The sequence below is a fragment of the Apostichopus japonicus genome, chromosome 6 (assembly GCF_037975245.1).
Source record: "Apostichopus japonicus isolate 1M-3 chromosome 6, ASM3797524v1, whole genome shotgun sequence".
Classification (NCBI taxonomy): Eukaryota; Metazoa; Echinodermata; class Holothuroidea; order Aspidochirotida; family Stichopodidae; genus Apostichopus; species Apostichopus japonicus.
In genome coordinates, this window is record NC_092566.1 from 7,327,550 (window position 1) to 7,342,989 (window position 15,440).

A 15,440-nucleotide genomic window follows, 5' to 3' on the forward strand; every position below is an offset into this window, starting at 1 on the left:
AGGCAGCTGGTACATCATAGTGACCTGTGTCACATTTGTTGCCGATAATGACTGACGCCTATGTGCGCCTCTACACATTAAGTAATGTTTCATGTTTAAGTAAGAGCTACATGGTCAACAAATCGTTCAAGACTGTTTGATTATGAATTGGCTAAGAAACAGCTGTTCAGTGCTCTAGTTTATCCCAGTTATTTGACAGAGTGACATCAAAGATGTAATATATATATGTATATGAATATATACATATATATATATATATATATATATATACGATTTTCATTTATTTATATATATATATATATATACATATTGTAAAATCAAGAACAGTGAAAAGATTCGGACCCGGGCCTCTGGCTCTGTATGCGCGGACACCCTAACTACTAGGCTTTGGACGCTGATATATATATACATATATATATCAGAGTTTTGGGGAATTTGTTAAAAAGTTTTATAATGGAATATTTTTCCCTCTCCATGCACAGATGGCAATGAAGATGGCCTTTTTAGCATCAATAAAACTACAGGTGTTATAGTTGCTAACGAAGTGTTGAGTAATAACGATGGAAACAACCTCTATGAGCTAATTATCAAGGCGACCAACGACAGCAACTTTGAACCAGAGAGCAGAAGGAGGCGAGCCACCACGGCGGCTTACAATCCTGCCCTTGATCCCAGTCTTTTGACAGTTATCATCACCGTAGTCGATACCAACGATAATCCTCCCGAGTTTACACAAGACCTCTACACAGCAGGTCAGTTATAAACCATGTTCTTGTGTGGCAGGGAACTAATTTGTGAGGGTAAACAGGTTCTTTGTATAACGTGGGCCTGTCGAAGCCAAACAGGCTGACCAATATAGACTATCATCTATATCAAGACAATCAGAAATAGTGTCTGAGAAAATATAGGAGCAATACCAGAGAAAAATGGAAATCAACAGTTGGCCTGCAGGCCTGCTGAGAGGGGTTTCAGAGGGGTGCAGCCTGAGGGGGGGTGCCTTGGAAATGGGATCAATAATAATGTATTCTCATTTTTCATAATATTCTTATGAAAAAATAAAAAAAAGTGCCTGGTGAAATCACCGGGCATGAATAGACACCGGGCCCGATCTGGCTCTCTGCGCCATTTCATCCACCCCAAATATCATGAGAATTAGGTCATTGGTGATACTCTCTGGGGAACTGTGCAGATTACTGCCTACATGTCCCTATAGGGGTCCCTAGATGGTCCAAAAAGTTGAAAACCCAGTAGAAGTCACACCCATGTCATGCTCACCACCTTCTCATGACATTTCCATCTTCTCTATGACATCATTTTTAGACGTTTCCAAGTCTGTCGGTCTCTGAATAAACACTGAAATAAGATTTCTTCCCAGGACCAAGTAAAAGATTTCTTACTTGTTAACTAGGAGGATTTGTTCTATATCGCAAGCAGTATTTTCTGTTATATAAGATTAATTGCTGTGCATGTGTTTGCTCTACCCTTAAGCTTGAAACATAGGATCTAGCATTGCTTATAACACAGTATGTAATGAACAAAACTGTCATTTTCATGAAATAAAAAAAAAAGTCAATCATCAAACTATACTAGCTGTGCTTTGGGGAGTTTTTCTTATGGGAGGATGTCATTTGCCAAGTGAAAAAGTAAGCAAAATTAGAAAATTGAATTTGAAAATCTAAGAACTGATACCTAAGCGTTTGTAATTACTTTCTTACACCAGAAACAATTCTGCATTAAATTTGGAAGTTTTTGTTTGTTTCCGATAGTAAATCATAACCCAATCATAATTACCCAAAAATATGTTTCTTTCAATACAAATGTCATCGATACAACTCAGTGTCTGCTGATGAAGCTGTTATCGCTGTGGATTTGTAAAGGAAAGATTAATGATATATTTAATACATAGCCACTGCATAAGGAAATAGTACGAACCGTCCTCCAACTGCGCATTTTAAAGGCATTGATGACTCGTCCCAAACCCCCTGCCGCCCTCTGAAAAAGTTAACTATCTGTTGCTTGCAAATGACGTTTTCTTCTTGTCGCTACAAAATGCAGACAGAAATGAAACGTGATACCTTGTTATCTCTTATCTAGACCTGAGATGTCCACGCTGCTATGTACACTGTGTTGTGGGTATTGACCGTAGCTGTGTGTATTGACTGTACACTAGTGTCTAATTACCGACGGTAGCTATGTGTGTATTTTCTGGGAATGATGGTGGTGTCTAACACTTCTGTTACACCTCACTGGACACTAGGTCAGATTACTGGCGTGAGACGTTTATTTGTGGGCGTGTCCATATTGATGGGAAAAGGAAAATAACAGAGTACTCGAATTGACTGATGTGTAAACCCATTCCTGGCCATATCAAATACTCTGATTTTATTAATATCATACAATTCACAAAGTTTTGCTGTGTTTCATGTATTGGAAAGATTGGATGGGTGATGAACTAATCATCTCCCCCCTCCCCCCCCCCCCCCCAAACAAAATGGGCAGAAAATGGCACCTTTTAATTATAGATGTAGTCTTTCATATATTTTCTTTCAGGCGTCCTCTACACAGTGGATTTTGATGTGAGCGTCCTTCAAGTCTCAGTGACGGATTTAGACACAGACGAAGGGAACAGGAGAGTTGGATTTTATATTGAATCACAAAGAAGAATAACACCAGGTAAAGAAACATTTTAGGGAATTAATTTTCTACAGGTATGTCTGTCGATCCCCTAGGCAGGTGCTGCTAATTACCTAAACCTGAATCACTAGATTGCACTGCAGTCAGTCCAGGACTGCCTCAGGTAACTAGGAATCCGTAGAAATCTGTGGGGTTTTCTCATCCTTTTGGTAAATGAAGATATTATTAGATTGTCACCCATTGTTTTTCCCCTTTGGTCATTTTAATTATATAACGAAAAAGTCAACGATAAAATGTAGTACAAGTTTTAACAGAAAACTGAGATTAATTTGAGGTATCAGATGGAACTAATACGTAAGTTTACTTTATGAGTATTCTATCCAGGTATAAATTGCTGATTTTCTTGTTTCATTTTTAACCTTTCTTGAGAATTCAAAGTCACAGGTTAAAACTTGCGAGTATTTATCCACATTTTCAGTTCTGTTGACAGACGTTTTCATTAAAGCAGTTTCATGGATCGCAGCATTTAATAATTTCTTGAAGGTATTCCCAGAGAGGCATGCCATAAGCCATACCAGTAACAGAAAATTTTCTGATGGTGTCAATAAAATGCTTTTTGGAGTTTGAATGAATGAAAGAATGAGTGGCCATTGATACTGAGTATTTCAGGGTTATGCGGCCCACCCTTAATTAAGAGTCATTAACAGATTACCTATTAGGCACAAAATTTCATTTCGATATGTTAAACTGTAAGGCTGTTATTAAAGCAACACTGCTCCCACATGTCCAGACTGTATTTCTTCATGTTCTTAACTATTGAGAAATGCCCGGCCCTGAGACAACTGAAGCAACACAGAGACAATCAGGTCAGTTCGTTAGTTTACTTTAATTTTCTTCTGTTTTTGGCAGGATCTCCTGAGGACCCGGTCATGGACAGTGCATTTGCCATTGACAATGTGACTGGTATCATAACAACACAGGACTCCTTCCTGAGCCTTGAGGACGGGATTTACTTTGAGATGGAAGTTTCTGCAAAAGATCTTGACAAAAGCACAGGATATTCAGATACCACAAACGTTTTTGTAAGTTTGTTCATATTAAGGTATTATTTAGCTGTTCAGAGGTAATATTTATCATATAGTCGTGCAGTGCTATGGTCGAATGAATTAAAGGCAGTGGCATCGGAAACCAGGTAGAATATAGCTGGAAGGTCAAAAGTAAGCTGGCCGGTTTTGCATCCAGGAGAAATTCATGGTTTCTCATCTGAAATCGTCTTCCAAATTGTAAAATAGTATGATACATCATGAGCTAAACTGTAAATTGCGGGATGGCCATTTGACATTTCATCCCATTTATTTGTATTATCAAAAGGTACACTGCACATATGGAAAATTATATATCAAATAATATGTAAGAATGTATACCTACATTGTAAAAAGGGAAGCAATCTAGCAAAATCATTGTAGGGTTTATTGGTCACGTAGATCCCTCCCTGTATAACATAGTGTAGCCACACAACATATAAACACGATGAACAGAAGAATAAGTACTGATAATATAGTAAGAAAAACATTGTCTGGTGGAAGAATTTGATACATTGTCCTTATTTTTCGCTTTCTAACCATGTGAAAATTGTCCCGATTCGACGTATTCTTCTTGTAGAAATCTGGTGTTCAAATTTAAAAAATGACACGTAGGAATCATATACATCTTTTAACATGTTGATAAAGGTTATCATGCATCCTCGTTACATGTCAAAATTTTTCTTAAGTACTTAATTATGACACGTACAACCACTATCTTCCAGGTTGAATCTGCAGTGTATCAAAAGCTGGTTAAATGGTATTAAAAGTGTCGCATAATCTCTTGAACTTTCATTGAAATTGCAAGGTGCAGTATTTACATTCCCATGTACAGAGTGTGCAACATGGACTGAGTCAAAGTTTCCGTCTGAAAAGATGATTGTTTCATTCAGCATCTGAGATGCAACTGAGTAGACTTAGTGTGATGAAACAGTCTTTCAAACTTATTAGTGTGTATACTGAACTATATTGTCATAAGCAAGTCAGAACAATAAGCCTGTCAAAAGAATAGAACTGCCTTGCTGGAATATGCTAAAATAAAAGTGTATCAATTAATTAATTAAAAAAGTCTGACATTTCTGTGTCAAAAAAGTTGCATTTGATGGAAAGATTTTCATTTTTTCAAAACTTATAATTATAATTACAGGGCCCATAAAATACCAAATCTTCTTCTTTCCCCCAAATCATGATCCCGTTATGTTTTTACACCCACCTCTCCTCTTCCCCTGTTGGTTTCTTTCAATTCTCTCCATCCCTTGTCTACTAATCCCCTTACATCTATCTCTTTGTGTTCACCATGCTCATTAACCTCTCTGTTTTCTGTGCGTGTTTTTGTCCTTTTTGTTACTGTTACTTGTCATTTAGCCTTTGAAGAAGATCCTTCTAAGATCGAAACGTCAGGCCAACTTACTTTTTCACATGTTTTTTCACCGGTGAACAGATCTCCATCATCACAGAGAGCAAACAGTTGAAGGTCCACGTCTTGGACGAATCTAATTCGGTTCGTTCGACTTCAGCCGAGCTAGAAAGGTTTGTCTGCTTCTATTTTTTTATTTAATCGTTCGGGGAGCTAATTAAGCAAAAACGAGACCGGGACCACTTGTTAAAGGCATTGAAGACTCGCCCCAAACCGTGTGCCGCCCTCTGAAAAAGTTAACTTTCCGTTGCTTGCAAGTGAAGTTTTCTTCTTGTCGCTACAAAATGCAGACAGTAATGAAACGTGATACCTTGTTATCTTTTTTCTAGACCTGAGATGTCAATCGCTGCTATGTACACTATGTTGTGGGTATTGACCGCAGCTGTATGTATTGACTGTACACTAGTGTCTAACTACCGACCGTAGCAAGCTGCGAGTGTATTTTCTGAGATCGATAGTGGTGTCTAACACTTCTGTTACACCTCATTCGTAACTAGGTCAGATTACCAGCATGAGACGTTTCTTTGTGCGTGAGTCTTCACACCCTTTAATCGTTCAGGCAGCAAAGTAATCAAAAACGAAACCGGGACCAATTTAAAAATCAAGTTTGACGATGGTTGGAAAAAAAAAGTCGCAGATTTTACTCGATGCTTGTATATCAAGGAGCTTCTTGATAGATTTCTGATATTTTGATATCATTGAATATGGAAAATCCAATTATAATACAGCAAGAATATCAAGTTTAAGGATGAGGTCAAATGTCAAAAATTAGTTGAAACCAATTAGCCTCAAACAACTTGGCATATATATTGCTCTTGTTTTACCAATAATGTGGGTGGAAAAAAAGTTGTCTGGCCGGCCAACAAAAAGGTCCCAGATCAATTAATATTCATCAATTAACTCACTTACTTAGCATTCATCATATTTGTGGCAGATATGTCCAATCTTACTTTTTATCGACCTTTTTTTGCGTTTGGAAAAAAAAACTTGACGACCAAACCTGAGAAAGAAAGCATTCCCTCCTTTTGTTTCCGTCCTACTTTTCTCTCTTAGTCATACATCAATTTAAATAATTTACATTTAAATATATCCTAATTTGTGGCTCACAGGGCTAAGCATTTAGCATCAGTTTTTCTCCCAAACAGGAGAAACTGATTATCTCCAGAAAAACGATGAATCTCCCAAACTGTGCAGTTTAAATGGGGATCAGAGGTCAGATATTGGGCTGTGCATTTATAAGCTGAGATTGGTCAAGCACAGGACTTTGTAATGCCTATAAATTTAGTCAGTTGTTTCCAAAGTTTTTTGAAATTAAGTTAATTTAACATATTCTAATTAAAATGTGACAAGATATATACCATGTTAAACATGACAAACCTACGAATGTTTTATGTCTCAGTCGTTGTCTTGTGTTGATCTCCTTGTATCTCTCAACAGTTTGTTCGAGACCATCATATTGGCGTACGATAATGACACCAATGATTTCAGCTCCGGTGTGTCTGTCGACTTTGACAAAATTGCAACTTTTACTGAAGATGACACACCATTACCAGATGAGTAAGTACAATATAGAAATAATGACAATCATAGCAAAACAAGAACAAATATTCCTACCCACCAATATCCTACCCATCCACCCACCCATCTACCCACCAGTATCTCTACCCATCTAAGGGCAGCAGAGCCTGGAGCAAATCGGACTGAAGTATTCCCCCTCTCCTTCCCCTGCCCCCCCACCCCAAGAAAAAGGGCTTTCCATCTTGGTGTTCTTGTGTACCCCCCTTCCCCAAGCTCTCCCACTTACCCCTTGCTCACAACAAACAGATAAGTACATTTCTTACATCACTTCCATTGAAGAGGTTTGGATTGACCAAGAGAGTGCACCGTTAGATATGTCATGGTTTTGTCTTAGTATTGCAATATGAGTTAATCCACTCATCAAATTGACTTCTTTGACATATTGCACCGATCAGAAGATGTGAAATGTTTAGTCTACAAAATACTCTGAAGAAGAAGATCTTATAGGAAGGGACCTTTGTTTCCCCCCCCCCCATCACCCCTTCAAACATCTGATGTTACATTGTCTCTTTCTTTCTTTCTTTTCAGATCTGAAATTCTTTTTCATGTGGTAGAACTAAAGAGTTACACTATTTTAGATGCAGACAATGTTTTATAGTAAGTATCAAATGTCTTATTTTGTATTAAAGTAAACATGCAGCTGGCTTTTCATTACTTGTCATGAACCAAGAAATTTATACTACTTTACTACTGGAGGTTTTAACTTTGTTAAAAATATTCTTTCATCAATACATATTTTTCATGTATTTGAAAGGACAATGAGTTGGAGAATGAGAATTGTGACAAAAATTTCAGCCCCCACCAGGGTTGGAACCGGGGCCTTCCTCATTTATAGGCAGACGCCCACACCAAGTAAACTATGGACAGAGGTATATATTTATTTATATATATATATATATATATATATATATATATATATTATATATATATATATATATATAAAAATATGTATATGAATATATATACATATATATATAAATAATTATAAACACACATCATATTTTTTATAATTTTTTTCCTCTAAAGTATTCTGGATCACAGCCCACGTTACATTGACGAGGTAAAAGACACCTATTCTGTTGATTACATTGTGGTAAGAATCTCTCTGTTTTTTTTTTAATTAACTTATATGTTATGCAAATTTCATTTGTGTACTACATTGAGCTATTTAATGCTGCAGCTGCATATAGACAATTTAATATCTTTATCCCATTGCACAAAATTACAGTGATAATCTATGATAGTCCTGATCAAGTAAACAGACTGATATAGTTGCTCTAAATATTTAGTACCATCTAAAGACTATTCATACAGCATTTTACATTCCTGGTCAGCAAATATTTGTTTGAACAGTTGCAGAATGATACACCTCCATAGAACTGCCGGTATAGAGCATGACATATTACACATGTGGGTACAATTAGGTGCCACATAATACGGACAGAAGAAAAAGCAACTACCTGCTAAGCCTTAACCCGTGACCTCTCATTTCTCTACTCACCCTGCCCCCACCCATCCCCCTTAAAAAAAAACACTCACTTCCCCTCTGTTCCCCTTCTATCACCTCCTTTTCCCTCTCCTTCTTCTCCTCTCTTCATTTCCCTTCTTCCCACCCTCTCCCCTTCACAACACGGGTATATATTCAATCTCCCCTGTTTTGGGCCCCAAAAAAAGGGGTTTCGGTTGGTATTTGCTATAGGCAGGGAAGATCGTAATTGGTTTGCCTGTTTTCTTCTGCTTTAATCGAAGCCATGTATGGTTTTTGTTTCCTCCTTACAGTTGGCTAGCCCTCTGAAAGAGGCGATAGATTTTACCTTCTTCCAGTGGCTCGTCCTCGTCCTTGCCATCGTCTTCCTCCTCCTCTTGCTTCTAGTACTGCTCGCATTTTACTTCTCCAAGAAACAGTGAGTCCACATCACCTCCATGATCTTGCATGCCACAGCAACTATAACCTAGCATTGATTACAGGCCACCATCAGCTGTATTGCCCATTCAATATTGTGTTTTTTTGTTTTTTTTGTGACTGACACAGTTCGAAAGCATTTATCGTCTCAGGAACATAAATTTAATTATCATCTAATCAAGCACTACGCAGTGCTAATTTGCATAATCTGAAGGAGATGGAGTTGCTCTGACATCGATTATGGAGGGGTGCATTCCATACCTTCTTGTCCCTCTTGTTGGCTAAACAAAAAGATACTTTGGAGAAAGAGACATCCTACCCATAACTCCTGTCGCTGTCATAACAATAATTACTCGTAAGCTTTTCGGAAACCATGTGAGAAATGGCTGATAACAGCAAAATGAAGTATATGTTTTCCTCTAAATAAATATTTGGACTGTTACTATAATCAGATGTTATTATGATATTTACAATGTCCTGTTTGGCTAAGGAAAAAAAATGACAATGTATAATGTATAAAAATTCTGCCTTGCATATTTTCCATTTTGAGTGCCATGTTTTTGTCTTTTGTTATATTGACATAGAAATGGCTCTGCATCTATCAGGAATCATTTTACTTTCAAGAAATGACTTTTTAAATGACTTTTTAATCCATTTTTGAAAATCCTCCACAGACATGAGAGGATATTGATGGCATATGGTATTAAAAATGCATATCAAATTCCAGCGGAAGTTGGAAGGTTGCCCAACACTAACACATATGCCTCTAGGTAAGTTTACATCCTTGGAAATCAATTTGAGTTAACCCACCGCCCCACTCCACACCCCATATGAAGATACCATAGAGAGATGGGGGATTATTCTATTTTGGGTTACAATGACTTTATTCACACATCTAAGTTCTCACGGAGAGTAATGAAGTACTTACTCACTGAGAGCAACCAAGTAATCACAAAGAGCTATCAAGGACTCACTGAAAAGTAATCAAGTACTCACTAAAAAATAATCATGTATTTCCTGCGAGTATTGAAGTAATCACATAGAGCTATCAAGGACCCACTAAGAGTAATCAAGTACTCACTATCAAGTACTCACTAAAATATAATCATGTATTTCCTAAGAGTATTCAAGTAATCACATAGAGCTATCAAGGACCCACTAATAGTAATCAAGTACTCACTATGAAGTACTCACTAAAATATAATCATGTATTTCCTAAGAGTATTCAAGTAATCACATAGAGCTATTTAGGACCCACTAAGAGTCATCAAGTACTCACTATCAAGTACTCACTAAAATATAATCATGTATTTCCTAAGAGTATTCAAGTAATCACATAGAGCTATTTAGGACCCACTAAGAGTCATCAAGTACTCACTATCAAGTACTCACTAAAATATAATCATGTATTTCCTAAGAGTATTCAAGTAATCACATAGAGCTATCAAGGACCCACTAATAGTAATCAAGTACTCACTATGAAGTACTCACTAAAATATAATCATGTATTTCCTAAGAGTATTCAAGTAATCACATAGAGCTATTTAGGACCCACTAAGAGTCATCAAGTACTCACTATCAAGTACTCACTAAAATATAATCATGTATTTCCTAAGAGTATTCAAGTAATCACATAGAGCTATTAACTCACTAAAATATAATCATGTATTTCCTGAGAGTATTAAAGTAATCACAAAGAGCTATTTAGTACTCACTTAAAGTAGTCAAGTACTCACTGAGAGTAAACAAGAACTCAGTGAGAGTAATCAAGTACTTGCTGAGAGTTTAATCTAGTACTCTCTGCGAGTAAACAAGTTCTTATTGAGAGTATTCAAGTACTCACTGAGAGTAAACAAGAACCTCACTGAGAGTAATCAAGTACTCAGTGAGAGTAATCAAGTACTTGCTGAGAGTTTCATCAAGTACTCTCTGCGAGTAAACAAATTCTTATTGAGAGTATTCAAGTACTCACTGAGAGTAAACAATTACTCACTGAGAGTTTCATCAAGTAGTCACTGAGAGTATCAAGTAGTCAGAGAAGTCAAATACTCACAATCAGTGGCGGAGCGTCCATACAGTCAGGGGGGCGAATGCCCCCCCCCCCCCCGACGGACTCAGATGGACTGCTGGCGCCCTTTTCAGCTTTTTACCACAATTTTACTTATTCGTGATTATTGACTTTTTTTATTGCGCTTTCATCTGCCTTTTGACATTTGTCACATTTTGTTGGTGTATAATTTTCTGACAAGATGTGGTATTGTTGGCATTTACAGGTCCAAAATACCTAATAGGCACAACAGGCATTGTGTCATGCTACGAAAACATGAGCACTCACAAAGCTTTGTGGGTGCCACATGGGATTGTGATGAAGCGCATGTACTTTCAACACCCATATAAACTTCCAAGTTATCACAAATGGCGATGATACCTATTTATTCTTCGTTCATCTGCAAATTAGCAAGGGTCATTTCAGGCGATCTAGGGAGTATCTTTACTCAGAAAATTTCTGTACGCTCCGCGCCAACCTGTGGTGGCGCTCCGCTTAGATAGTGTTGAAAGCGCCCCTACAGACCATTCTCGCCCCCCTTGACCAATACCCCTAGCTCCGCCACTGCTCCCAATAGCTATCAAGTACTCACTGAAAGTAATCAAGTACTGTTGAGAGTCATCAAGTGCTCAGTAGGAGTAGACCTCTAGGTCTACTCACTGAGTATAATGTAACGTCACTTTTAAAGTACTTTTGTAACTATCCAATTCTCTCTCTTCATAAGTATTCACTTTAAGTACTTCTGTCCTTTATCCTTCTACTAATGTTAGGTTTGACCTGTACCGTAGTAGTTCCGTGTCCTACTTTTACCAATGTTAAACTTATTAATGTTAAACCAGACAATTAGTTCTGATGAAGAGTGTCACTTCTAGCAAATCATGTGATAGATATATTTGAAATAAATTTGGAATAAAATTACGGTGGGAAAAACTCAAGTTTATTACGGTGCAAGCATTTTCTAAAACAACTTCTTGTCTCACACTTTTCTTTTCAACAGCAATCCTGTATTCAATGATGACAGCTACGAAGGTGCTCTTGACGATGAACCGTAAGTACTCCCCCACCCCACCCCCCCACACTCCCATTTTCCTCACAGGCTCAAATTGATCATGATTTTCTTTAATGCAAGGGTTGTTTTTATTCATTACCCTGTCTGTCAGAACCTCCATAATTAAGCAAAATTCACACAGCGGACTTGCCAATAAAACTGAATGTTTCATGCAACGACAGGATTCTAGCAGATTGCCTTAAATTTGATTGGTCAATTTAGTGATCATGACTGTAAGGCTGAGGTGTATCATGAATATTCATGAACCTCCGTAATTCAACAAAATCCACCCAGATTTGCCAATTATGTATGTATGTATGTATTTTAGATCCTCCTGTAAGCAGAAACTCACGGAGAAGCCTCATTGGCTTAAGCAAAGCCGCAAGCTGACCGAAGTCAGTCTCTTACATTTATATTTAACGTCCATGATTATGAATTGTCAATTGTCAACAACTCTGTATTACAGTTAAACTGGACGATATATCTTCGAGTGACTCTAACTCGCGACCTTATGATTGAAAGGCACCGGCTTAACCACAGCTAACACTCCTGTTATTTTTTATTAAATTGAATGTTTCATGCAACGACAGGATTCTAGCAGCTTGTCTTAATTTTGTTTAATCAACTTAGTGATGACCTGTAAGGCTGTGATGAATCATGAATATTCATTTTAATTTTTGTCTTCTTCTTCTTCTCATAGCGAACCAGAAGAGAAGGTGGATTCTGCGAGTATGGCGAGCGAGGAGGCGGTCATGGATATGGAAAACGATGAAGCAGATTATTACGAAATAGATGACACGGGTGGGAACATGAAAGCTCTGCACACAATGTTAGAGGAACGCGACAGGGAGGCAGAACAATACGCCCACAAAATCCATCTGCCCGGTTTGGAGGTCACGGAAGTTTAGTATTAGGACGAATCGTTTAAAAATGTACAGCCTTTTAACAGGATGGAGAAGAACGGTTTTATTCCTTAAAAAATAAAAACAGCGAAAGACGCCGCTATTTTGAATAGTTATAAGGAGGAGTTCTAACCATTTTAAAAGCGAAAATCTGATTGATACAAATTGTAAAAAGACAAAATGAATTTTGGAATGAGTGGAATAGGGTACGGAAAGACCACACGGACATCCTACGCTGGGAAGGAACTAGCTTGAAACGTACACGGGGGTCGAAAATCTGTTTGAATTTGCCAAGAAAGGAGATGAAATCACTAGATTGAAAATCTTTCTAATGATGTGGTGACAATGAAACTCGTAGAAGTAAGATTATTACTCAGAAAGGATTGACTATTGGCTCTCTTCGACTTTTAATGGGCTTTGATGAAAAGAGCAGGAAATAATTGTGTGATATCTACCATCGGATTCAAGACACTGATGAGGCCTGCATTTTTATGCATGTAAGCTTCAATGAGAGTGAAACTTCACCATTACGAGTAAGAGAAGCAATTTGTTCAAAACAGCTTCCTCTGTAAGGATATTCTTAACTTTCTGCAGTTGGTGTAACCAGCAAGAAGCTGATGAGAGAGATCACAGAAATGTCAATGAATCTCGACAAGGAATTGAAGACTAGGCCTTCTGTAGACATGTTGCCATAAGCCAGTGTGTAGGCCTATGGTACCCACCTAAAGGCCATAAGAACTGAGAAATTGGTTTCACAGTTTCAGCATAAAGGTTATGAATCACAGATCAAAATATCATTGATTATGAATCAATCTTGCTAATATCATTAGAATAGTACCATAGCGAACTACAGATGGAAGTTGGTATTTTATTTTATCACTGCTCAGATTTGAAGAGATTGTACCATGGACTGCAGGATTCAGTTAGAAACGATGGAGTCGACCAAAACTGGTCTCCTGACTTTGCTGATAGTCGACTAATCTTTTGAGAGTTGGGCATGGCAACAAGTGCTTAAATCTTCTACTGGTGTTTTCGTTTTGTGTCGTTCCTTCACTTGTCGTGCATGTTTGCTCAGAAATAACAGCAACAATTTTAGAAACGATTGATTTAATACAGTTTTGGGTATGTAATTGATATGTTGAATGCAAAGCGTATGTAGTCTATTTACAAGAAATGAAAGGGAAGGGGGAAAAAAGGGTTTCATACTCAAAAGAAAAAAAAATAAACCCCCAAAAAATATGTGTGGTCATGAAAATGTGAGTTTTATCTCTAAAAGTCTTTCAACATAGTTTTGTAGGATTCTAACGGTTAGAATTAGGTGTAGAAATTGCCCAAAAATGGTCGATGAAAATAAAGTTTAGATTTCATCTGAATGTGTGTGTGAAAATTATTCTATATATTATTCAACACAGTCGATTTAATATTTCTTGCAACGTGTACTTATTAATGTGCTGGTTTTATTAACTGCACAAAGTCAATTTATCATGTAATATCATTTATTAGGTGTGTTCATTTATGCGTTTCAATTTACTTATCAGCCATGTCCAAAAAAACGAGGGATACAAATGTACATTTTCAATTGTGGGCTTATCTTAAAAATCTAATGTGGCTTAATAAGACAAATCGCTTCTTCTTTAACACCAAGTCTCTCCCCCCCCCCCCACCCGCACATATACCCTTATGCAGTAACTCCACTACCTTGCTGCAAGAAAATCACATGAAATTTGACTTTTGCAACATTAGCTGACATGGTTAACATGCATTTTAGGGAATTGTAACATAAATTTATTCTTTTGTGTTTTTTCTAAGTATAGCTGATACCAAGCAATATAACACAAAAGATAAGAAACTTTTGTAAATTAGCAATAATAATAAAAGTCACGCATGAGGAGAAAATCTTCTCACTTATGATTTTTTTAATCTTAGCTAGTGAAGCTATTCTGTGCTTTATATTCGCATTTAAATTAACCTTCCTGTATTCTTTTGTTTTCTGTTACTTTTTAAGGTTTTTTTTCATCCTTCACTAAATTTTAGCAAATAATGCGGCACTCTCAATAAAAATTTTTCCTGGTTTGTGTTACAAGTAATATTAAGCTGAAATTTGCAGATAAAGCATAGTTTATCTTTCTTCAACAACATTAAGTAAAAAAAATGTGTTTTGTCATGTATGCTTCATTAAATGTTCAATGAGTTCAAAGGAAGTTTTGCCAGAAAATTATTTACGATAAATATGACAGACCATAAAACTTACAGCAGTACTTGTAAATCTATTATTTTAATTTTATTATTATTATTTTTTTTGCAAGCTATAACAGCGGCACTTGTAAACCTGTTATTTTTATTTGTTTTATTATTATTTTTTGTTTGGCTACAGCGAAGATGTAATATGGGATATTCATTATTACATAACCTGTTTTGATTTATCACTTTTAACTTTGCTCTTTTGTCCAAATTAATGTGAGCATGTACAAAAAAAAAACATCACAGTGACTGTACAAAAAGGTGGACAATATATTTTCTAATCCATAGCTGACAGGAAATATATTTAAAAAAAATCAAATTACTTGTAGTTTGTTTATATTGACAAATAAAAGAGAATTTAATAATAAAACAATAAATAAAAAGTTGCCTCTTTCTGTTTTCTGTTGACTGAAAAATGAGATTGATATATCTAATTGAAACTGATGAAAGTAAAACAAATATTCCCTCCCACCCCTCACCCCTCCTTTAATTAATTTAAAGTTTCCATGTTGTTCACTATAAGGTAAGTGACATTTGGAAATATTGGATGATTTCTTTTCTTCATTTCATTTTCTAAGCTTTCTTGTA

At 36.6% G+C, this 15,440-nt stretch overlaps 1 protein-coding gene across 1 annotated transcript in view; it reads left to right on the forward strand.

Moving 5' to 3' along the window:
* LOC139968837 (cadherin-23-like) overlaps positions 1-15,235 on the forward strand; it is a 48,564-nt gene extending 33,329 nt beyond the window's left edge. The window contains exons 28-38 of the mRNA XM_071973340.1: positions 483-752; positions 2,551-2,673; positions 3,544-3,716; positions 5,158-5,246; positions 6,571-6,690; positions 7,240-7,308; positions 7,738-7,804; positions 8,491-8,615; positions 9,289-9,384; positions 11,659-11,709; positions 12,410-15,235. Coding sequence (XP_071829441.1) covers positions 483-752; positions 2,551-2,673; positions 3,544-3,716; positions 5,158-5,246; positions 6,571-6,690; positions 7,240-7,308; positions 7,738-7,804; positions 8,491-8,615; positions 9,289-9,384; positions 11,659-11,709; positions 12,410-12,617 — 1,391 coding nt within the window. The 3' untranslated portion in view covers positions 12,618-15,235. The remainder of the gene's footprint in view (positions 1-482; positions 753-2,550; positions 2,674-3,543; positions 3,717-5,157; positions 5,247-6,570; positions 6,691-7,239; positions 7,309-7,737; positions 7,805-8,490; positions 8,616-9,288; positions 9,385-11,658; positions 11,710-12,409) is intronic.
* Positions 15,236-15,440: the final 205 nt, after the last annotated feature.